Raw genomic sequence first — 25,318 nt, 5'->3', positions numbered from 1 at the left:
AAACATGTTCTACTTTATATTTACTCATAGGCTTGAAAGCCTTCAAACTGCATAAACCAATACATCTCTGATATAAACATTAACTTCCGGCCATTTTCTGAGGTGTTTGTTCTTTTCCGCTGAGGAGAAGCTGTTCTCGGGTCAACGTTGAGTTTGGTCTGCCAATAAACATAATCCAAATTTCGGAAGTGAGCAAAATGATCCTGGATCAGCGTGTGTGTGTGTGTGTCTTTGCGTTTGTGTGTCGGTGTCATGCCATCCCCCTCGCGCCTGCTAGGTGCGCCCCAGCCTCGCGATAGCCTCTTCCAGAATCAAAGCTCCCCTCGCGAACTGGATGCTGACAGACGCGCGGTCATCATGCAAAGGTTACATTGTATCCATTTCAGCGAATCTTACGTACGCGAAGAAGGCACTCTGCAGGACCGACACGTTATCAAAACGCGAGGCGGATAAACAAATATGCACTGAACACATTGGCCGCGGTTTTTTTTACTACACGAAGTGTTGAACGATGCACGCAAGTTTGGGATTTTGGATTTGATCGGATGGCGTTGTGTGTGCTGGCTTCGCTCGGCAGCAAAGTGGCTTCATGAGTGTCCAAAGTAACAGTGGAAGTGGTGGAAGTTTGGAGGCGACGCCATCTTGGTCACAGCTCTCCTCGTCCCCAACGATTACTCAACAACATATAACGGCGACCACCAAGACCAAGGAAGGTATATCGCGTACAAATGCACGGATAACATCAATCCCCTGACGTCGCCTCTTTCGCGATCATTTTTTCGTAGTAGTTTTTGTGGGGGGCCATGATGACATGTCGACCAGCTGTTGGTGGAAGTAAAAATGGATGTCAAGTTCACTGATGCCGTGAATCGGAACCCAAACGTCAGCTGTCAGTTGGGTGGATGGCCGGCGTAGGAGCAGCAGCGAGCTACCGTGTTCCCTCACAAAGACACGGCTAGCCTCGCTGTGTTCGGGTGGTTGTTTTGGATTTCGCCGTTTCCCCGTACTTATGATCGAAATCGATCTATATTGCGCAGCACTTTTTGCTCCATTGTGTGTCTCCCTACACAAACACCCGAGTGGAGATAGAGACACCGTGTGTATGAATGTAACGCAAAGCACTCCCCCGGTGCTCTCAACTTAACACAAGGCCTTGGCTTTTACTTGTAGACATTGTAGACATTGTGTGGTAGCCTACATTTTGGTGTACTTTGCATATCGCCGACTGCAAAACTTTTAATCAAAACGAGCTACAAACTATGACCTCACCGGTGTACTAGAACTGTAACGTTAAAGGGATTCAGCTTTGGACTATTGTCTCCTCGCTTTATTCCTCCACGGACGATCAATCGGACAAAGTTTAGGTAGTAAGCTGGCCTCATTCGTGGTGTTGTTTGACTAGCTAAAAAATGGAAGCTATTAACCACAATTAGGGTTCCCTAAGACAACCTTATTGTATACAGTGGCTATTACTGTTGAACAGTGTAAGGCTGTTGTGTTATAATAGCCATTCTACCGTATAGAGCTGGGTAAAATATGATCGAAAATGGCTATATATGTAACCAAGAAAACACCCATCCGCGTTTCAACTTTGGTTAAGAGCAGCGATTCCTCGTCAGCCGAAAACACAACTACATATGTGTCATAGTTTCTGCATTCTGATGCTGCTCCACCCACCATACGTGTTCAGGAGAAGGCAGATTTTCTTATCATTAAGTACATTGACGTACATGTGTAGCCCAATGCCCTTTACTACAGAGCCCTATTCTATTTGTATTAATATAACAGATACTAAGTGACCTGTTCAGGACCTAATCAAACATCTTTAGACATGTCTCGCTCAATGTGCTTATTATCCTCCATCCTGTTGCTTTCACCCAGACCCCAGGGAGGTGGAGAAGTGTTCGCTTGCTGCCAGGCAAACAATTCATGGTTGTTGTTATTCTAAAATGGTAGGTAGGTGAGAGCCTGCTCAGCGTTGGAAGGAGCTTCTTTGTAGAGAGTGATTTATTGATGCCCTCTGTCCGACACATCGTGCTAGTCTTGGGCCCTCAGTGGGACTGTTTTCCCTGATGTATGCCTGCTATTGAGGCCAGCAATACCAAACCTGTGTCTCTCTTGTTGTGGGGTAGCCAGGTCAAAGACCAGCAGCGTTGCCCTTTTAGCATCTCTTCTTAAGCATCACTGCCTGAGCCGTCCGCCTTACCAGGAATAACCCTAACCTCCTGATCAAGCTAGTATGGAATGCAGAACAATCCTAGTCCAGGATTGTTCTGCATTCCATACTAGCTTGGTTATAATACTGACCTGCCCGGTACACCTGTGAGCTGTTCTGGTTAGGTGAAGGGGTGGACCCCAGCCACTGGCTAACCTGTTAGCCACTGTTATTGTTTAAACCTAACCTGGTTATGATGCACACTATGATAACCAACCTATTTGATATCCACTCTGTATTGGACATGATTTGTTATAGGGGTACCTGTCTTTATATTTTAGTCTATGGTATATTCAGCGTCCTCGCCAGTAGTGGTTTGGGGGTACACCAGGAATGGACTATCCTATTGAATTTCCCCTCGTTCTCTAAGTTATAGTAGTTAAGGGTACCTTAGCTCGCTGCATAGGATATCCACAGACTTAAAGCAGTCCTGGTTTAGGGGTACACGTCCTGGTTAAGGGGTACACGTCCTGGTTTAGGGGTACACCAGCTAACCTGTCAACCTTCCCAACGTCAGGGCCCATGGAGGAGCTGCACAGCCTGGACCCCCGGAGGCAGGAGCTGCTGGAGGCCCGGTTCATGGGGGCGGTCAGCGGGAACACGGGCGGCAGCACCGGGGGCGGCAGCACCGGGAGCGCCAGCGGGGGGGCCAAGGTAATGTGTGGGTTTACCGTGCGGTCGCCCGCAGGCCGTGTGTCGGCATGGGGTTGATATGGAGCCGGGTGTAGGAGGATTGGTACACCACTGCTGCTGCAGTGGCCGTTATCACTTATTTTGAGGTAAAGGTGGCATTCTGTTAGCATCCGATGTTGTATTAGCGCTTGAGGAATTGAGATGGATGAAGAGCATTTAAAATGAACATTAGCCCATTTGTTGTCTGACAACCAAGGAGGCTCTTTGTTGTGGAGACGTCCTGCTGCTGCTTGGTATGATGGAGGCATTACTCCCTATGGAGAGGACAGTCAAAGATAGAGCAACACAAAGGTCTGCCTGCTACCTCTGTCGGCCTGCAGCATCATCAACCCAGTCAGCGAGCTGGCCCCAAGCTAAGAGAACACCATGAATGGGACCTGGCATAAACAAGGGACAGAGAACGTTTCAAAGTGGCCGTTTTGTTTTTCTTAGCTTGGCTGTTTATAGTCCTTGAGTGATACCAGACAAGTCTTTCAAGAAAAGGGTATTTGTAGTTTTTGCTACGGCTGCCGAAAGGTACATTAGTGTCGGATGCCATTTCCTGATTAATTTCTATTTACTTTAGTTGTCAGGATATTGTTGTGACCACAGTTACATTTCGTCTGTTTGCTATGAACCTACAGGTACGTACGCTAGAGTATAGATAGATTAAACAAATACACGTGGCTTCATCCTTCAGGGGGACTTTTATGCATATTGAGTTGAGCTTAGCTGATAAAATGGAGCAGAGAATCATTCATTGATACATGGTTTAAGAAGGGACTTCTGAGCAATCTTTTTTCCCAGGTAGTTGTCTTGTTTAACATTGTCTATCGGCTATCTTCTTTTCACCCAACAGTTGAACGATATTAATCAGCAAGCTAATCAACATAACTGACTCAATCTGTATTGATGGTGCTTGGTTTATCACTTATCTGTTGTTGGATATATCTTCAAAAGAAAATTGTTCTAGTCAGGAGTACCTGCAAAATATCTGTAATATATGTAAAATAAAGTATGTTTACCTTAACATTACTCGGATGCTTTTGGAGGGTTGAAAGGGACTTAAAAGAGGCCTCATGGGTGGCTCGTTCCAGCATTGAAGAAGCATGCACGAGTAGCTAAACGTTAACCGGGCCCTGTGGCGTGTCCTCAGGGTCTGGCCAACGAGTGCTCCAACCACAGCTATGGCAGCCTGGGCTCCTCCAGTGACAAAGAGTCGGAGGTAAGTGGATAACTCCCTTTCACATAGCTGCGCACACACACTCTACGAGCACCCTCCCTCCTAACACACACAGCGTGCACAGCAGGAGATGCTGTCTGATACTCACACCAGCACGAGCAGACACCGCTTAGTAGCTTTAGAAGAGGCCTGCTGCTCCAGCCACAATCACACGCATATTAATGCTTCAATGCATGGACAAGTTATGAGTTATCCTGTTATAGGGTTAGGGTTAGGCTAACCGTAACCCTGACCCAAGTTATGAGTTATCCTGTTATAGGGTTAGGGTTAGGCTAACCCTAACCCTAACCCAAGTTATGAGTTATCCTGTTATAGGGTTAGGGTTAGGCTCACCGTAACCCTGACCAAAGTTATGAGTTATCCTGTTATAGGGTTAGGGTTAGGCTAACCCTAACCAAAGTTATGAGTTATCCTGTTATAGGGTTAGGGTTAGGCTAACCGTAACCCTGACCAAAGTTATGAGTTATCCTGTTATAGGGTTAGGGTTAGGCTAACCCTAACCCTAACCAAAGTTATGAGTTATCCTGTTATAGGGTTAGGGTTAGGCTAACCCTAACCCTAACCAAAGTTATGAGTTATCCTGTTATAGGGTTAGGGTTAGGCTAACCGTAACCCTAACCCAAGTTATGAGTTATCCTGTTATCCGTTCACAGTATCCTGAAGGGATGTTTTATTGGCCTTCGACAGCAGGTGGGGGGAAAGGGTGGGGGGGTCTTTCTTTCTCCTTTCTAAATGACTGAATATTAAATGGCTCCCTCCTGCTGTGTGTCTGTCCTTCCCACTGTCTCCCCTCTCTCCAGAACTCTGATATGAAGAGGGGCAGCTCCCCTGCCTACTCGGTACGTACGCCCCCCCCCCTCGATGTCCTTTACCTGCCTGTTCACGGAGGTTTTTAAAGCCTGTTATCTCCCGTGTTGTCTTACCCTCCCGGTTATTTTGTTGTTGTTTCCTCGCCGTCCAGACCCCAGAGAAGAAGCACTCTGAGTCTTCCCGGGGGAGGAAGAGGAAAGCCGACACCCATTCGGACAGCAGCCAGGGTATGACGGACACTCCTCACAGCCAATCGCAGCACTCCGCTCGCGCTGGTCGTGGCAGCGCGAGTGAAATCCAGCTCTTGTTTTATTCCAAAATCATGTTAAAGTTGTTTATTTCTCTACTGCAGGGAAGACCTCTACGCGCGGGCCCAAAATCAGTGACTACTTTGACGTGAGTGTCCCTTCAAAAACAACAACTAAGGCAGCTCTTCTTGGTGTTAGGGTTAGGGCAAACCCTAACCCTAGGGTTAGCCCTAACCCTAACCCAACTAAGGCAGCTCTTCTTGGTGTTAGTGTTAGGACTAACCCTAACCCAACTAGGCAGCTCTTCTTGGTGTTAGGACTAACCCTAACCCTAACCCAACTAAGGCAGCTCTTCTTGGCGTAGGGTTAGGAATAACCCTAACCCTAACCCAACTAGGCAGCTCTTCTTGGTGTTGGGGTTAGGACTAACCCTAACCCTAACCCAACTAGGCAGCTCTTCTTGGTGTTAGGGTTAGGACTAACCCTAACCCTAACCCAACTAGGCAGCTCTTCTTGGTGTTAGTGTTAGGACTAACCCTAACCCAACTAGGCAGCTCTTCTTGGTGTTAGTGTTAGGACTAACCCTAACCCAACTAGGCAGCTCTTCTTGGTGTTGGGGTTAGGACTAACCCTAACCCTAACCCAACTAGGCAGCTCTTCTTGGTGTTAGGGTTAGGACTAACCCTAACCCAACTAGGCAGCTCTTCTTGGTGTTAGTGTTAGGACTAACCCTAACCCAACTAAGGCAGCTCTTCTTGGTGTTAGTGTTAGGACTAACCCTAACCCAACTAGGCAGCTCTTCTTGGTGTTAGTGTTAGGACTAACCCTAACCCTAACCCAACTAAGGCAGCCCTTCTTGGTGTTAGTGTTAGGACTAACCCTAACCCTAACCCAACTAAGGCAGCTCTTCTTGGTGTTAGTGTTAGGACTAACCCTAACCCAACTAGGCAGCTCTTCTTGGTGTTAGGGTTAGGACTAACCCTAACCCAACTAGGCAGCTCTTCTTGGTGTTAGGGTTAGGACTAACCCTAACCCTAACCCAACTAGGCAGCTCTTCTTAACGTAGGGTTAGCGCTCACCCTGGGGTTAGCCCTAACCCTAACCCAACTAGGCAGCTCTTCTTGGCGTAGGGTTAGCGCTCACCCTGGGGTTAGCCCTAACCCTAACCCAACTAGGCAGCTCTTCTTGGCGTAGGGTTAGCGCTCACCCTGGGGTTAGCCCTAACCCTAACCCAACTAGGCAGCTCTTCTTGGCGTAGGGTTAGCGCTCACCCTGGGGTTAGCCCTAACCCTAACCCAACTAGGCAGCTCTTCTTGGCGTAGGGTTAGCGCTCACCCTGGGGTGAGCCCTAACCCTAACCCAACTAGGCAGCTCTTCTTAACGTAGGGTTAGCGCTCACCCTGGGGTGGTGCACCGTCCCCATGACCATCTGTTTCTCCCCCCCTCCTTTAGTTCCAGGGTGGGAATGGTTCCAGTCCTGGCAGGGGTGTCCCACCCGCCCGGCGCTCCCCACAGAGCTCCCACTCAGCTCCAGGCTCCATCGTAAGAACCCAGACAGGGTTAGGGTCAGGGTTAGGGTTAGCCCTAACCCTGACCCTAACCCTAAGAACCCAGACAGGGTTAGGATCAGGGTTAGCCCTAACCCTGACCCTGACCCTAACCCTAAGAACCCAGACAGGGTTAGTGTTAGCCCTAACCCTAACGCTAAGAACCCAGATAGGGTCGTGAACTATCTTGCCATTTAAAGTCGTAAAGGGATGTTAATTGTATTATTTTTCCTTCAGGTGCGACAGAACAGCTCCTCTCCTACCAGCCTGTGTTTTGGAGAACAGCTGATGAATCCTAAGGCCTTGTCCACCAAATGTGTCCAGGTGAAATACGCGTGAAACAGAGGGGGGAGTCATGTAACCTCTCCAAGGAGGCCGTTGGACAGCGAGCCAGCTAGCCATCAGAGGATTCTCTCATAAACATGGCGGACGGAGGGGATTCATTATATCCATAGTATTAGAGTTTGTCTGAATTATAGTTTCACTGGTTTTAGAAGTACCACTGTCTGTATTGTCCCTCGTCATTTAATCTTATCAGGCTGTTCCGCTTGTGTCCAGTCCTGCCTCTGAAGTCCCATCCCACTCTGCTCCTCTCAGACGGAGCTGACGGGGCTGAAGCTGGCCGCGCTGGAGAGCAACAAGAGTCTGGACCTGGAGAAGAAGGAGGGACGCATCGACGACCTGCTCAGGGTACTTTCTTACTTCCTTTGTGGTCACTGAGGCGACTGAAGGTACGTGATTCCAGCGATCGCGCTGTTTAAAACGAACCGTAGCCCTGTGTCAAAGACCAACTGCCTCTGATTGGTTCCAAATTAGAGCCCGTGATTTGTTCTTCAGGTCAGTCCCTGTTTGTAGGGCAAGTGACGTCACCTGACACCAATTTGAGCCAATCACCAACTGCGTTTGAAACAAATGTGCTTTTCAGTGGGGTCTGACTTCTGAAGTGCAGACCTTGTTTTTATTCATCGTTGTGTTCCTGTTTCTCTCGACAGGCCAACTGTGACCTACGGCGTCAGATAGATGAGCAACAGAAGCTTCTGGAGAAGTACAAGGAGAGACTCAACAAGTGTATTACCATGAGCAAGAAGCTGCTCATAGAGAAGGTAACGTGTGTGTGTGTGTGTGTGTGTGTGTGTCAGGGATGGAAATTAACACCCGCCACACGCCATTTGCGGTTTGATTTGTATGGTGGCGGGTGAATCGTGTCACTTCACCCGCCACTGTGTCGGGTTATACTTTCCAGTCTGGTCCGATCAAATTTGCATAATTAATACATTCGTCATACGGCGCTGCACAGTTCCATAACCATTACTGTCAACATCCGGCCCCCTTCTTCTTCTACGCCTCTTTTGCTGAACTGCGACTGTCCGACATCCGGGATAATATACCGGTAACAGGGCTCTCCAGTCTCACGCACCAGGGGGTTAGGACGCTTGTCTGACACATGGCGCGACGTTGCTCTGGGCTCTCCAGTCTCACGCATTCAGCGTGAGCCACACGCAATTCAACCCATGCACACGCTCACACGCCACACTTCGTATTTCTCCCGCAGAGAAATGACCAGGATAGCGCCCACCAATTTGGGCCGGTATTTAACAGTGTTACAGGTAGGAATCAAATGGGTTTCCCGTACGTCGGGTAACCAGACATCCTATTTTGCCCGGACATGCCCTCTTTTTGAGACACTTGTGTGGCGAAAAAATGTGTGGCGGAATTTCAAAATCGTCCGGGATTTTATTAAAGCCTCATTCAAGTTCACATTGAATTTGCGTTGCGTTTCTCTGGGTCGTTCACAAACTAGTTAGGCTACGCCCTCCCCTACTCAGTTCTGATCGCTTTGCATTGGTGGAAGTGAGTAGGGGGAGTGGTTAAGTAGAGCCTTCAGATTGGACGGTTTGACTTACTCAGTTTGTCGTGTTTTGTATTTATTATTTTACCATTATTGTTTTATAGGGACAAACATTAACAAATTTCCCCTCCAGGGGATCGATAAAGTTCCATCTATTGAACAGAAAGAAACACTTGGTCATACTTTACACACTCTACCACAGCATTGGCCTACTGAATGCCACAGATATATTTTCAGCATTGGACTGAATGCCACATAAATATATAATTATGTTTTTGCACGTTTGCAACGTTTAAAAGTTCAGGGTATAAAGTTCAAGTATATGCCTCTACTTGTATTGCTTAAGCCAATAGCCTTTTGAGGCAGTTTTTTTTTCTGAATATTAGTGTTAAGGGCCGATAATGCTTACCATCATACGTTAGTTACCATGTCTGTGGACACATTTGTATGCAGTGACATGTAAATATAAAAAAACGAATGTTCCTATTGACTTGGTGATGATGGTGATGGCGACACCATGATGGTGTCGCCATGCATGTTGTTTTATTGTTAAAGGGATACTTCACCCATTTAGAACCGGCGTTCTATCATTATAAAATCGCTATTGTAATATAAATAAATATCAGTCTAAACCAGTCTCCCATTGGCCCATTTTTTTCTCAAGTAATTTTCTCCCGAAATGAAGTCAAATGACGCGTTTGACGTCATTTCGGGAGAAACCTCTTGTCCCGCTAGAAGGGCCGAGGACAACACACTTGGTGGCAAATCTTTCCACCAATAAGGAATGAGAGGGGGCGGGAGCTCGCGTACTGAGGAGGAATGAGGGGGACGGGAGACCGACAGGTGGGCGGGGCAGCGAGCGCAATGCACTTTGGTAGTTGGAGGTTTTCTTACTTTGAGCCAGAGAGACCATGAAAACACTCTTTCTGCCTTTTTTCAGGCTAGGATGAACCGATTTAAATTTTTTTCACATTTATAATACATTGAATTATTTAATTCATAAAACCTTCATATTCCCACTGGTGAAGTATCTCTTTAATATGTCAATTCGTTTTTTATTAAATACTTTGTATAGATGAATTATCCCCAAACTTGTCATCGTAACACCTTTTAAATAAACAGGACTTAACATGGCAGATACCAGTGTATTGTTTATCATATGCGGTAAGAGTGGAACATTTTCAACTCGGGTCCTTGGTAGCACCTACTGACAGTAAAAATCACTTCTGATGGAGAAAATGATGTGTATGAAAAACACTTTTCTTATCTATTCTTACTATTATATTGTTTAAAATGTACGTATATATATAAAAAAAATAAGGGTATAAAAAGTGGCTGGTAAAAAAGATGAGCGGCTGGTGGGCAAAAAAGTAAATTTGTGTGTGTGTGTGTTTGCGTGTGTGTGCAGAGCACCCAGGAGAAGCAGTCGTGCCGGGAGAAGAGCATGCAGGACCGCCTGCGCCTTGGCCACTTCACCACGGTGAGGCACGGAGCGTCCTACACGGAGCAGTGGACGGACGGATACGCATTCCAGAACCTGGTCAAGTACGGACACACACACACACACACACACACACACACACACACACACACACACACACACACACACACACACACACACACACACACACACACACACACACACACACACACACACACACACACACACACACACACACACACACACACACACAACCATGTTTTGGACGGACGAACACAGTTCAGAATCGAGTAAAGTAGGGACGCACAAGCATGCCTAAACACCGTCCTGCAGGCCTTTACTATTTGATGGAATATTTGCTATAACTTAATGTGGACTGTGAGGTTGACCGCAGGGGGACGTGACGTGCCATCGCAGCCCTAGGAGTTATTATCGGCCAATAAAGAATCTCCTCATCTTTCAACAAATGGCATCGCTTTAAGTCACTAATGGGAGTAGAAGGCAAATCCGAAAGTACATATTTTTTACCTTATCTTTAGTTTGGACTTATAAAGCCACACCTCTTCCAAAGCTAAAGCCTCACGCACGGGGCTTCACATATTTCTGATCTGACCTCCGTCTGATCACTACTATTGGAAAGTAAAGAAACATGGAAATGATACCCAGCGTTTATTGATGATAACCCAATGAGGACAGACTTTGCTCGTTTACTTTATAACCTCTGTTCCCGCAAAGCCCTAAAATGGCTGCCTGTCGACCCACGGACCTCAACCTCATCGCTAGGCACCAGCTCTTAAAGGCCACATTGTGTGTGTGTGTGTGTGTGTAGGCAGCAGGAGGCCATCAACCAGCAGCGGGAGGATATTGAGCGCCAGAGGAAGCTGCTGGCCAAGCGCAAGCCCCCCAACCCGGCCTCGCCCTTGCTGGCCGTCGCCGCGACCTCTGAGCCCAAGCAGCGCAAGACCAAGGTCGTCAACGGCAACGACCCCGACCCCTTCCTCAAGCCCTCTCTGCCACAGCTGTGAGTTCAAATCACTGTCTTAGTCATTGAAGCAGACGCTTGTATCCAAGGTGAGAGGGAACTGGACCAATGACATTAAGGAGGGGGCGGGGTCAGGGCGTCCTGCTCTCTGGGGGCGGGGTCAGGGCGTCCTGGGGGCGGGGTCAGGGTGTCCTGCCCTCTGGGGGCGGGGTCAGGGTGTCCTGGGGGCGGGGTCAGGGCGTCCTGACCTCTGACCTCTTTGGCTACACAGTTCTATTAAGTGTTTCCAAACACATTTTGTTCATGACTTGTTTGGTGTCAAAATCAAATGGAGCTGTAAGAAGGCTGATCCACCCAAGCCCACTGAACCAAAAGGTTCATTGTTCTGCCACATATTCAAGCCATGTATTTCCGTAGCTATTGGATACTTCAGGTCTATTTTGACTTGACACTCGAACAAATTGCAGTGGTATGCATGACTGATGCATGAGCTGTCCCAGATAGATGACTGATACTAGAGCAACCTGCCAGTTGGTACAGTCCACTGGGTAGGTCTGGTAGGCTGATCCATCCATACACCAGAGTGAACCCTTCCATCTATGATGTCGCTAACAGGTCGATCTTGAAGGGGCTTGCGATGATGAATGAAACTCTGACCTGGTGTTAGATGGAGGCCCTTTCAGACCAGGCCTGTCCGGCCATGGCTGCTTCTTTGTAATGTGCTGCTGTTGTGGTCGATGTTGAAGAGCTAACGCTGCTGTGTTGACAGGCTGTCCCTGGCCGAGTACCACGAACAGGAGGAGATCTTCAAGCTTCGCCTCGGCCATCTCAAGAAGGTAGGTCACGTCCGTGAAAGACAAGCAGAGGAATAGCAGTGATGCAAAGATAGAAATCTGTTCTATGATTAGGCCTAATCAGATGCATGCCGGAGTCCCAAGTTCTGGTTCAATCCAGCCTACCTTGAGATGGCTATCTACCGGCCCCTTAATAGGATACAGGAACGGACAGACTGACTGTTCAGGAGGAGGAGGAACGGACAGACTGACTGTTCAGGAGGAGGAGGAACGGACGGACTGACTGTTCAGGAGGAGGAACGGACAGACTGACTGTGTTCAGGAGGAGGAACGGACAGACTGACTGTTCAGGAGGAGGAGGAACGGACAGACTGACTGTTCAGGAGGAGGAGGAACGGACGGACTGACTGTTCAGGAGGAGGAACGGACAGACTGACTGTTCAGGAGGAGGAACGGACAGACTGACTGTTCAGGAGGAGGAACGGACGGACTGACTGTTCAGGAGGAGGAACGGACGGACTGACTGTGTGTTTTCAGGAGGAAGCGGAGATCCAGGCGGAGCTGGAGCGGTTGGAGCGCGTGAGGAACCTCCACATCAGAGAGCTGAAGAGGATCAACAACGAGGACAGCTCCTCGTGAGTCCCGCCCCCATCACGCCACACACACACACACACACATCTCCTCGTAGGCCACACCCCCAACACGCCACACACACACACCTCCTCGTAGGCCACACCCCCAACACCCCCTACTCTATTGCATAGATCTTTAACATCAGTGTTCCTTGTGGTCGTTCCCAGGTTCAAAGACCACCCTACTCTGAATGAGAGGTACCTGCTGTTACACCTACTGGGCAGGGGCGGCTTCAGTGAAGTCTACAAGGTACCTGGCCGTGCGCTGTGGGCCTGCCTTCATCTAGCGCCCATCTTGGTTCTAAAAGCTAGCCGGAGTTCAGGACCAAGATGGACACCAGCTGAAAGGGGCCCAGTTTCTCATCCTTTCTGTGTTTATACAGTTGCTCTCTTTCATGGTTTTTAAAGTGTTTTTTCCTGGTGCGACTTGTAGGCTTTTGACCTGTTTGAGCAGCGCTACGCTGCGGTCAAAATCCACCAGCTCAACAAGAACTGGAGAGAGGAGAAGAAGGAGAACTACCACAAGTAGGGACGCCGGATGGACTCAGCACCGCCCTTGTTTCTGTTGTCCCATCCCATTGTTTCTGCCCACTTTGGGTTTTGAGATTCATTAAAGTATTACTTTAATGTACTTTGCTGTTGGGTTTAAGTCTACCTGCTCTCCAACACGTTTCCTGTTGAATCACCATGGTAACGGCTGTTCTCCTCTGCAGACATGCATGCCGAGAGTACCGGATACACAAGCAGCTGGACCATCCCAGAATAGTCAAACTCTACGACTATTTCTCCCTGGATACCGACACGTGAGTTCCTATGTGAACACTTGTGGGTTTGCCTCAATCGGTAGGGTGCATTCCAAAATGTTGGCCTACATCCTCTTACATATTCACTATGCCCTCGCAGAAACAAGCAGTAGCAATCAGTGATCATTAGACATTCGACTAGTCTAATGACGCAGTCTAAGGGCGTATTCACACAAGGAAAGTCCTTTTGTTAGCTCTCTTTGGTCCGGACCAAAATACAATGTTTATTTTTTGGTTCGGTTCCTTTTCACATTGCAATTTTCGCAAAAGTCCCAGAGTTTGACAACAAACCCATATGTGTGCAATGATCGTTCAATCATTGGACCAAAAGGTCTGGGCCGGGGCAACACGGGGGGGGGGGGGGGGGGGGGGGAGTGCCAGTAAAGTAAACAATCATGGATATCCAGCTATATGGATGATATACGTTGATCGGCGGACCGGTCCGACTCCTTCTCCCTCATCTTGGTGCTGAATGTGTGTTTTCCAGCATACTTTTTGCGTGCTTTGTCAGACCGTCGGGAGAACATGAGTCTTGACTCAACATGAAGCTAAGAGGAGATGTAACGTCGATTGGATATCGGAGCCAAATATCAAATGGACGTTCTGTCTCCTCTAGGGCTGCAACTAACGATTATTTTAACAATCGATTAATCAGTCGATTATTTTTTCGATTAATCGATGAATCTGATAAAATGAGAAACATTTGTAATTGCCGCGTCTTTATTCAAAAACGGAACATTACTTCAAATTCACAGTGCAGACTGAAGTGTAAAAACACCAGGTTATTGCTCCAACGTCCCGGAACTATTAAAAGTAATATTAAATAATAAAAAAATAACACAAAAACATATAATGTATGATATATATATATATATATATTAGGGGTGGGCCGTTATCTGCGTTAATGGCTGCGTTAACGCATAACTTTTATCGCGCGTTAAAAAATATATCGCCGTTAATCTATTTTCAAACACTTCCTTGTTCGGACCCATCACGTGACAGAACTAACCAATCAGAAGCTAGAATTTAGACTGAGGTAAACGTGAGGCAGATTAAACAGAATATCCTGACTGTGTTAAATATGTAAACATGTAAATAGTAATAATTGTCTAACATAAATATGTAAATGATTAACTGACTAAACATTGTAAGTACATTTCTAGCAAATTAACTCCAATATAAATTATATAAATTTGTTCTACAACTTTCAAATGTTTAACTTCTAAACCTTTCATTATTATGGATCATTACACGGGTCTTCTCAATGCTGTAGACTGCTCCATTCACTTGCATGGGCCTTCCCAACATTCAGCTGTCAATTATTTTTGTTTATGCTCCGTTCACTTGCATGGGCACTTCACAACTTCCGGCGGTGAATTATATTTGATAATTCACCGTTGCCAAGTATAATTGACAGTTGTCAAGGTAAACAAAAGGATTTTTTGCCGTTTGCCATTTTAATCTAGATTAATCTAGATGAATGCCCAAATTAATTAAATAATAATATATGCCCACCACTAATATATATATTAGTGCTGTCAAGCGATTAAAATATTTAATTGCGATTAATCGCATTAATGACATAGTTAACTCAATGTTTTTTCTATTCTAAATATCCCTTGATTTCTTTGTCCCATTAATTTTTCTCATTTTAATGCTCTTATCAACATGGAGAAGTGCATCGGCTTGCCGTGTGCAAATGTTTTTTTATTGATAACAACATTGGCATATACTGATTAAAACAGGACGATACAAAAAAAAACCTATAGTGCAATTAAACGATGAACATACAAACATACTGCCCTGAACAAAGCAGTCAGGCTACTGCTTCTTTTTTTTCTTTTTTTTTTAATAAAATAATTGCGTTAATGGTGCGATAAAAAAATTAACGCCGTTAAAATAGGTTTGCGTTAACGCTGTTAATAACGCGTTTAACTGACAGCCCTAATTATATATATAATAACCCGAGAGAGAGAGAGAGAGAGAGAGAGAGAGAGAGAGAGAGAGAGAGAGAGAGAGAGAGAGAGAGAGAGAGAGAGAGAGAGAGAGAGAGAGAGAGAGAGAGAGAGAGAGAGAGAGAGAGAGAGAGAGAGAGAGAGAGAGAGAGAGAGAGAGAGAGAGAGAGAGAGAGAGAGAGAGAGAGAGAGAGAGAGAGAGAATGAATATAAGGGATGTCCATGGTTAACCGGTCAAACCTATTGATACCATTTTCGAGACTCCTTGAAACTTGTTTTATTGCTTTAATTGCTGATAAGATGATCATAGTTCAAGATAGGACGTTAAACAGGTCATAATTCCATCTTTACTATCTATTTTTTATTGCTGGGAAAACAAGTTTTCAACAAAATCTCACATTTCTGTTGCAGTTGAACACATCATTCATATTACTGAGCCGACCTGAACGCATCACATTTGACACTGTTTGCGAATTTTTAACTAGCTCTATATCCTGCCGATTTTAACATGGATTTTAAAACTGCATTACTATTTTTAACTGACGGGACTTTCTACACCGTCCGGTTGTGTGATTACTTCCGAGCCCGTCTGCACACCGTCTGCAGCAGCAGCAGCTGACGAGAGTTTTCGGTTGGACTAGACAGATACCTGGTTGAAGGAGTTTTTTTTTAACCCAAAGACAGTGAAGGTACAACACTTATATAGGCCTACAGTCCAGTGCTAAGACATCACCAAAATACAAGCTGTGGTCGCTCACACTAAAGCTCGCTGTGGGCGTGCATGAACCATGAACCAACCTGTCGGCGGCTGGCTGTAAACAGTGCCGCGACTACGAGTGACGTATTGATCGCGCGACTCAACGAATCGATGACCAAATTCGTTGCCAATGCTTTTAGTAATCGATTTTTATCAATTTTATCGATTCGTTGTTGCAGCCCTAGTCTCCTCTTTGTTCCATGTTGAGCCACGACTCATTTTCACCCGACGGTCCGATAATGTGCTGCTAATCTTGGAGTTACCGCTTATCAAACAATAATTCCCATAATGCACACGGTGCCTGTTACGTCCAAAGCGTCACATGATTTTGAGAGCTGGATCAGACCGAGGTGCGGTCGCTTTCACCTCTCAAGTGAACCGCTCCAGGGTTTGTTAGGAAGCGAGCCCAAATGGTCCGCACCAGCGATATTTTTTTTGTTTTGGTTCGAACAAAACAAGGCAGGTGTGAATACTCCCTAAGAATCCACATTCTGCATAGTATACATGTGGTCCCTCGGCCAAAAGCTGGTTTGGTGGCCGCGTTAGTATGCTTCTGTAGCTCTCCTTATTCTGGGTAGACTGTCGATGGAGGAGAACCACTGAAGGTCGAGGACGCCAGGGCGCGCAGAGAGGTCATTGGAATGCAGCCCTAGTGATGTCTTTATCAGAGAGGTCATTGGAATGCAGCCCTAGTGATGTCTTTATCTAGGTCACCAGGGCCCTCGCCGTGGTGCCCAGTAGACCTGGGGTAGTGTTGTCCTGGTACTAACTCTCTGATGGGGGCCAGGTTCTGCACGGTGCTGGAGTTCTGCGAGGGCAACGACCTGGACTTCTACCTGAAGCAGAACAAGCTGATGTCGGAGAAGGAGGCTCGCTCCATCGTCATGCAGATCATCAACGCCCTACGCTACCTCAACGAGATCAAACCCCCCATCATCCACTACGACCTCAAACCTGGTGGGTCTCCACCCCACCCGCCGCACTATACACCTTCACTCACTACACCCTAACCCTAACTATACCCTAATCCTCTCAATCTGCCTACTATAACAACCATCAGCTCCTCCTGTCTAACTACACCCCACCCCCTCCAGCCACATACCTTAATACTCCAATCATGCTGGATCATTTGGTTCTAAGCGAGTAGAAAGGAGGTGCACTACTTGGTCTTTAAGGAGAAGCTGTTATTCCGGGAGACTTGGAGTGCATTTGGACCCAGGGCAATGAGGAGCAGCTAGGCTGTCCCAACCCCATAGCCACTACAGTGACCTGTAGTGGCTATGGGTTAGAGATAGGCTAACCCTAACCATGGGTTAGAGTTAGGGTTAGGGTTAGGCTAACCCTAACCATAGCCACTACAGTGACCTGTAGTGGCTATGGGTTAGAGATAGGCTAACCCTAACCATGGCTATGGGTTAGAATTAGGGTTAGGGTTAGGGTTAGGCTAACCCTAACCATAGCCACTACAGTGACCTGTAGTGGCTATGGGTTAGAGATAGGGTTAGGCTAACCCTAACCATAACCACTACAGTGACCAGTAGGGGTTAGGGTTAGGGTTAGCCTAACTCTAACCCTAACCCATAGCCACTAATCAGACTATGTGACATTAAATGTGTCTGATTCACATCCACCAAAAACCATCAGGACACACGCGTCTCCCAGTAGGGACACGCGCGTCTCCCAGTAGGGACACGCGCGTCTCCCAGTGGGGACAGACGCATTGGGAGCTGTCACAGGACTGTAATGGGATGGAATCTTCTGCTGGGTCTAATGGGAACGTGAAGGGCTCTTGGTCACATGACCAGAAACCCTCTGTCCTATAGTAAGTGTGTGTGTGTGTGTGTGTAGGTAACATCCTCCTGGTGGACGGCACGGCCTGCGGCGAGATCAAGATCACGGACTTCGGCCTCTCCAAGATCATGGACGACGATAACTACGGCGCCGACGGCATGGACCTGACCTCTCAGGGGGCCGGCACCTACTGGTGGGACGGGGCGCTGCACGCACGCCGGGGTTCGCCTGGTAACCGGGGTTCCCCTGGTAACCGGGTTGCCATGGCGACCCCTTTTTAGATTTGATACCCCATCTTCTGACTTTGTAGTCGGAGGGCGCCCCGATAAGTAGCGACAGGATGCAGACTAAAGGCGTGGTGGTTCACCCTGAGGGCCATCTGTCAATAGCCACTGGTGAATCATTCAGACACAGGCCGTCCAGCAGCAGGCTGAGCCCTGACCCACTGCTGAAGGGGTTCAAACCCGGGCCCTTAGCGCTGCCCCGTCCTGCCTCTGTGGCTGCCTGGTCCTGAGGTACTGACCAGGTGTGTGTGTGTGTGTGTGTGTGTGTGTGTGTGTGTGTGTTAGGTACCTGCCCCCAGAGTGCTTCGTGGTGGGGAAGGAGCCTCCTAAGATCTCCAACAAGGTGGACGTCTGGTCTGTAGGAGTCATCTTCTTCCAGTGCCTCTATGGACGCAAGGTACGGACCGGGGGCCGTCTGCCCCCCTGACCCTGACCCTGACCCTAATTCTGTGTGTCCTGTCCTGCTTTACACACGTTATTCACATCATGGCTCGAGGTGGTTGGCAGCAGATCGTGGAGAGGATCCTTACAGCTCATTAGTATTCAAACCTTATTAACTACTTAATATGAATAAAACGGTCAAATGGGATTTCTCACAATGCATGATACGGAGATGAACTAGCCAGAGGTTCTAACTAGGGATGATACGGAGATGAACTAGCCACAGAGGTTCTAACTAGGGATGATATGGAGATGAACTAGCCAGAGGTTCTAACTAGGGATGATATGGAGATGAACTAGCCACAGAGGTTCTAACTAGGGATGATACGGAGATGAACTAGCCACAGAGGTTCTAACTAGGGATGATACGGAGATGAACTAGCCACTAGGGCTGTCACTTTTTATTCGAAGTTCGAATATTCGTTCGAAGGTGGGGTGAAAAGTTCGAATTCGAAGTGTAATTCTCCATTCGAACTGTAAAAATGCGCTATAAAGAAGAGAGCGGCGAGTGGCTTCTCCTCAATAAAGCGGCCCTCCTGGATCCCCGCTTCTCCCGGTTAGTCCACCTTTCCCCTGCACAGAAACATCTCGTGACTGAAAGCCTCTCACACGAGCTCACTGAAACGGAGACCGACACTGATCGCACACGACAGGGAGAAAAGTCCGCTGCTGCGCTGGGCGCGATGGGCGCCCGACTTATACAGCACGGCTGACAGAAGCAGCTGCAACGGTAACGGAGAGCTGCGAGACTACTTGTAATTTTCTTTCCGTAAGGAATAAAAAGAGCAGCATGCCGTGTTGGAGGTCGGCCTCACAGATTGTTCGTTTATATAGGCTGTGTCCGCATGGACGACATGCGCTCCGCATATCGCGCTCCGAGCAGTTATTGTTAATGTGTAAAAGACAGCCGCACTTGTGTGTCGGAGCTTCCTCTTGTTGTGTTTACAAATGTGTTATCAAAGATGTGTTTTTATCCTGTGCTGTTATGAATTAAGTAGGTATACGTCAAAAATCAAGACTGTTGTCGTGTTCTATGGGGGGGGGGGGGGGGTATTCGAATGTATTCGAATTAATTATGGACATTCGAAATTCGTTCGAATTTCATTTTTGGAAAAAGTCACAGCCCTACTAGCCACAGAGGTTCTAACTAGGGATGATATGGAGATGAACTAGCCACAGAGGTTCTAACTAGGGATGATACGGAGATGAACTAGCCACAGAGGTTCTAACTAGGGCTGATACGGAGATGAACTAGCCACAGAGGTTCTAACTAGGGATGATATGGAGATGAACTAGCCACAGAGGTTCTAACTAGGGATGATACGGAGATGAACTAGCCACAGAGGTTCTAACTAGGGATGATATGGAGATGAACTAGCCACAGAGGTTCTAACTAGGGATGATATGGAGATGAACTAGCCACAGAGGTTCTAACTAGGGATGATACGGAGATGAACTAGCCACAGAGGTTCTAACTAGGGATGATATGGAGATGAACTAGCCACAGAGGTTCTAACTAGGGATGATATGAAGGGAACTAGCCACAGAGGTTCTAACTAGGGATGATATGGAGATGAACTAGCCACAGAGCTTAACTAGGGATGAGCAGGCAAAGCGCTTTTTTTTTTTTTACATGAAAAAACGCATCAAAAATAAAACAGTGCAAAGACAAACTGACAAACTTTTTTTTAAATGAAATATGCCTAAAGATGACGGCGATTCATTTTTTTTATTACTGGAAAAAAATAATAAAAAATAACTGTTGCCGGTGTGCAACACCAACACCGGTAATACCGTATACCGCGGCAATCCTAAATGGTACTAATAATTGGCATAATTTCTTTCGTTTCGGTTTTCGGTTTCCTCATTTTCGGTTTTCGGATTCGGCCAAGAATTTTCAGTTCAGTGCATCCCTAGTTCTAACCCACCAAGGATTTGTTTATTTTTATTTACTATATATTACCAAAATGTATTCCTTCAGCATTTGAGAAGCAGAGGAGAGCAGATCATCAGTTATTATTGTCTGACGATCGACGAATCGATGGCATTTAACTGGAACACTTCTCACAACACACATATTCAGTGGATGCGTAGAAACCTTTTTTTGAGAAATTAAACCATTTAAGAAATGGTAGCGGGCAAACGGTCAGTTCCTTCAGGATTGATCGAACCTTCAGGTCACGATACTCACCCGACATAAAGATGGTCAATTGTTAAAGCTGTGTGTATGGTATTGGACCCGCCCATAAGACATGTGAAGATCCTCCACTAGGCCTATGAGATCGGGTTCTTAGAGTCCCTCTGTCCCTCTCTAACCCTAACCCTCTGTCTCTGTCCCTCTGTCTCTGTCCCTCTGTCTCTGTCCCTCTCTAACCCTAACCCTCTGTCTCTGTCCCTCTGTCTCTGTCCCTCTGTCTCTGTCCCTCTCTAACCCTAACCCTCTGTCTCTGTCCCTCTCTGTCCCTCTGTCTCTGTCCGTCTGTCTCTGTCCCTCTGTCTCTGTCCCTCTCTAACCCTAACCCTCTGTCTCTGTCCCTCTGTCTCTGTCCCTCTCTAACCCTAACCCTCTGTCTCTGTCCCTCTGTCTCTGTCCGTCTGTCTCTGTCCCTGTCCGTCTGTCTCTGTCCCTCTGTCTCTGTCCGTCTGTCTCTGTCCCTCTGTCTCTGTCCCTCTCTAACCCTAACCCTCTGTCTCTGTCCCTCTGTCTCTGTCCCTCTGTCTCTGTCCCTCTCTAACCCTAACCCTCTGTCTCTGTCCCTCTGTCTCTGTCCCTCTCTAACCCTAACCCTCTGTCTCTGTCCCTCTGTCTCTGTCCCTCTGTCTCTGTCCGTCTGTCTCTGTCCCTCTGTCTCTGTCCGTCTGTCTCTGTCCCTCTGTCTCTGTCCCTCTGTCCGTCTGTCCCTCTGTCCGTCTGTCCCTCTCCCTCTGTCCGTCTGTCCCTCTGTCCGTCTGTCTCTGTCCCTCTGTCTCTGTCCCTCTGACTGTCCATCCCTAACCCTCTGTCTGTCCCTCTGTCTCTGTCCGTCTGTCCCTCTGTCTCTGTCCCTCTGACTGTCCATCCCTAACCCTCTGTCTCTCTGTCCCTCTGTCTCTGTCCGTCTGTCCCTCTGTCTCTGTCCCTCTGACTGTCCATCCCTAACCCTCTGTCTCTGTCCCTCTGTCCCCAGCCCTTTGGACACAACCAGTCCCAGCAGGACATTCTCCAGGAGAACACCATCCTGAAGGCCACAGAGGTCCAGTTCCCCGCCAAACCGCAGGCCAGTACGGAGGCCAAGGTACTCACTCACTCACTCACTCACTCACTCACTCACTCACTCACTCACTCACTCACTCACTCACTCACTCACTCACTCACTCACTCATGTATAAACCACAAGTGAGCTTTCCTCTTCCTAGAACTGTGTAATTTGGTGGCATCTAGTGGAACAGACTTGGCTGTAGAATCTAATGTTCTGTGTGTTTTTAATTGCTTTATAAGCCCATGAAAACAAGAATTGTTGGTTGTTTTCTTGATCTTCGAATGACCTCTTCCAGTGAGCCGACTAGCCCAGGCCGATAATCAACAATGGAGAGGACGTGTTTTCAATTGAGCATTTAAATTGCTTTCCACCTTGTAAGCGCCAATCCATAGTGGTACACACCAGCGATGGAGATTAACTGTTTTGCCCATCATTTGACACTTTTTAACCGCTATATATTTTTTTAATATATGCGTACATTTAAAACGATATAATAGGTAAGAAAAGTGTTTTTCATACACATTTTTACTGTAAGTAGGTGCTACCAAGGAATTGAAAATGAGTTGAAAATGTTACACTCTTACCGCATATGATAAACAATACACTGGTATCTGCCATGTTAAGTCATGTTTATTTAAAAGGTGTTACAATGACAAGTTTGGGGATAATTCATCTATACAAAGTATTTTCAATAAAAAACGAATTGACATGTTAAAAAAAAGGGTTAACATGCATGGCGACACCATCATAAGTCAATAGGAACATTTGTTTTTTTATATTTACATGTCACTGCATACAAATGTGTCCGCAGACATGGTAACTAACGTATGATGGTAAGCATTATTGGCCCTTAACACTAATATTCAGAAAAAAACGCTGCCTCAAAAGGCTATTGGCTTAAGCAATACAAGTAGAGGCATATACTTGAACTTTATACCCTGAACTTTTAAACGTTGCAAACATGCAAAAACATAATTATATATTTATGTGGCATTCAGTCCAATGCTGAAAATATATCTGTGGCATTCAGTAGGCCAATGCTGTGGTAGAGTGTGTAAAGTATGACCAAGTGTTTCTTTCTGTTCAATAGGTAAAACTTTATCGATCCCCTGTAGGGGAAATTTGTTAATGTTTGTCCCTATAAAACAATAATGGTAAAATAATAAATACAAAACACGACGGTAACTGAGTAAGTCAAACCGTCCAATCTGAAGGCTCTACTTAACCACTCCCCCTACTCACTTCCACCAATGCAAAGCGATCAGAACTGAGTAGGGGAGGGCGTAGCAGGACTAGCAGGTTCAGTCCAGTCTGAACCTGCTAGTCCACATTCTGAACCTGCTAGTCCAGTCTGAACCTGCTAGTCCAGTCTGAACCTGCTAGTCCAGTCTGAACCTGCTGGTCCAGTCTGAACCTGCTTGTCCAGTCTGAACCTGCTAGTCCCCAGTCTGAACCTGCTAGTCCACAGTCTGAACCTGCTAGTCCAGTCTGAACCTGCTAGTCCACAGTCTGAACCTGCTAGTCCAGTCTGAACCTGCTAGTCCAGTCTGAACCTGCTAGTCCAGTCTGAACCTGCTAGTCCCCAGTCTGAACCTGCTAGTCCCCAGTCTGAACCTGCTGGTCCAGTCTGAACCTGCTGGTCCAGTCTGAACCTGCTAGTCCAGTCTGAACCTGCTAGTCCCCAGTCTGAACCTGCTAGTCTCCAGTCTGAACCTGCTAGTCTCCAGTCTGAACCTGCTAGTCCAGTCTGAACCTGCTAGTCTCCAGTCTGAACCTGCTAGTCCAGTCTGAACCTGCTGGTCCAGTCTGAACCTGCTAGTCCCCAGTCTGAACCTGCTAGTCTCCAGTCTGAACCTGCTAGTCTCCAGTCTGAACCTGCTAGTCCAGTCTGAACCTGCTAGTCTCCAGTCTGAACCTGCTAGTCCCCAGTCTGAACCTGCTAGTCCCCAGTCTGAACCTGCTAGTCCACAGTCTGAACCTGCTGGTCCAGTCTGAACCTGCTAGTCTCCAGTCTGAACCTGCTAGTCTCCAGTCTGAACCTGCTAGTCCAGTCTGAACCTGCTAGTCTCCAGTCTGAACCTGCTAGTCCAGTATATCAACATGCCCCCCCCCTCCAGGCGTTCATCCGGCGCTGTCTGGCGTACCGGAAGGAGGAGCGCTTCGACGTCCACCAGCTGGGGGCGGACGCCTACCTGCTGCCCCACATGAGACGCTCCAACTCCTCCGGCTCCCTCCAGCCCGCCTCCTCCTCGCTCTCCACATACTGATTGGCTCCCCTGGACATGACTGACGACGCGCTCCGGCCAATCCCGCGACGGGTTGGTGGATGAAACGGGTGGGGCTGGAGAGAGGGGGGGTTGGGGGGTGGAACAGCCGTCCGGCTGGGGTGCCCCCCCTCAGAGAGTAGATAGACTGAGTAGGTGGTGAGGTGAGGTGAGGGGGGCCGGGGGCCGAGGGCGCTGGAGAAGGGACTGGGTTTGCTGCCGGGTGGGCCGGGGGGTGCGAGGTCACTCTGACTCTGACCAGCTCGCCGCCGATGTGTTTTCAAACTCCTAACCCCCCCCCCCCACCTCCACCAGCCCCGCCCTCACCACCAGCCCCGCCCCCACCACCAGCCCCGCCCTCTTTCCTCGTTAAACCCCAGCAGAGACGCTTGATACCGGCCGTGGCAGCGACCTGATAACCTTTAAGCCCCGCCCCCAGCGCTTTGGAGCTCCAGCCAACAGCGGTCTTTCTCCCTGTGTGGATGGAAGAGAAGAGGAAGCAAGACTGCTTCAGGCAGTTGACCCCCCCCACCCCTCCCCCCCACACAGTGTTGAGGAGCAGGCCCAGAGCCCCCGGGGAGAGCTACATGGCCGAGGCTACGCAAGACCAGTGACGGTGCTTTCATCTCAGACTGGACCTTCTTCGTGGAATGCATGTGGCTTGGCTTGGGGGTTGGGGGGGATTCTAGTTCATTGTGGTGGGAAGGTGATGTAAGTCCCCCCCCCCCACTTGGCGAATGGAGATCCATGGCTGTTTCTAGGGCTCTCTTTGGCGGCAGTTGAGGCTCTGACACAAACCAGAGGCCCCCCAAACCCCCCCCCCCCCACCCGTTTTGCTTTAGTCCTTTCTTCTGTTCACCTGCTGTGGAGCGCGGTCCGTGCGTTTGTCTTACAGCGATCCGCTGGTCCACATAGAGGTACTTGAGGCCCAGGCTGTATACAAGCTACCGCGTTGCCGTCACAGTAAAAGAAAATGTAAACGAGAAAACAAGCCTGCTCTCCGATGACCGTCATCGACGACGCCATCCCGAGGGGACTTCCACCCAAGGGTTGGATCAAGTGTTACAGATTTTTACACATTTTCCTTTTGCATCACAGGATTATTTCAAGGACAGGAGTGGGGCCAGGGGGGGGGGGGGGGGCGTGGTTGTACATTTCCTAAGTAGGAGCCGAGCGGTGGCAGAACCCGATGAATCCCACTCTAACCGTGTGTTCCTCCGGCTCTGGGGGGGGGCGCTTGTCATTTTTGCTGCTACAAAATGTTTGCTTTTAGTTGTGTGACGTGTGGACGCCTTCCGCCTAGAAACATACATACTTGAAATGCGTTAAGAGAGAACTTTTATTTGGTTCT

The 25,318-nt window shown here is 47.9% G+C and overlaps 1 protein-coding gene across 1 annotated transcript; it reads left to right on the top strand.

Moving 5' to 3' along the window:
• Positions 1 to 238: 238 nt before the first annotated feature.
• LOC130388117 (serine/threonine-protein kinase tousled-like 1-B) lies at positions 239 to 24,276 on the top strand. Its single transcript, XM_056597459.1, has 22 exons — positions 239 to 713; positions 2,733 to 2,869; positions 4,044 to 4,112; positions 4,931 to 4,969; positions 5,092 to 5,167; positions 5,293 to 5,336; positions 6,641 to 6,730; positions 6,973 to 7,059; positions 7,333 to 7,425; positions 7,728 to 7,838; positions 9,993 to 10,129; positions 10,855 to 11,046; positions 11,777 to 11,843; positions 12,339 to 12,436; positions 12,602 to 12,683; positions 12,867 to 12,958; positions 13,147 to 13,236; positions 16,736 to 16,905; positions 17,797 to 17,932; positions 18,309 to 18,420; positions 21,632 to 21,739; positions 23,821 to 24,276. Exons 1-22 carry the CDS (start codon positions 590 to 592, stop codon positions 23,968 to 23,970), a joined length of 2,304 nt encoding a protein of 767 aa, XP_056453434.1. The 5' UTR covers positions 239 to 589; the 3' UTR covers positions 23,971 to 24,276.
• The last annotated feature ends 1,042 nt before the right edge of the window (positions 24,277 to 25,318 follow it).

The sequence above is a fragment of the Gadus chalcogrammus genome, chromosome 8, assembly GCF_026213295.1.
Source record: "Gadus chalcogrammus isolate NIFS_2021 chromosome 8, NIFS_Gcha_1.0, whole genome shotgun sequence".
Taxonomy (NCBI): Eukaryota; Metazoa; Chordata; class Actinopteri; order Gadiformes; family Gadidae; genus Gadus; species Gadus chalcogrammus.
This window is presented reverse-complemented; position numbering and strand designations above follow the sequence as displayed.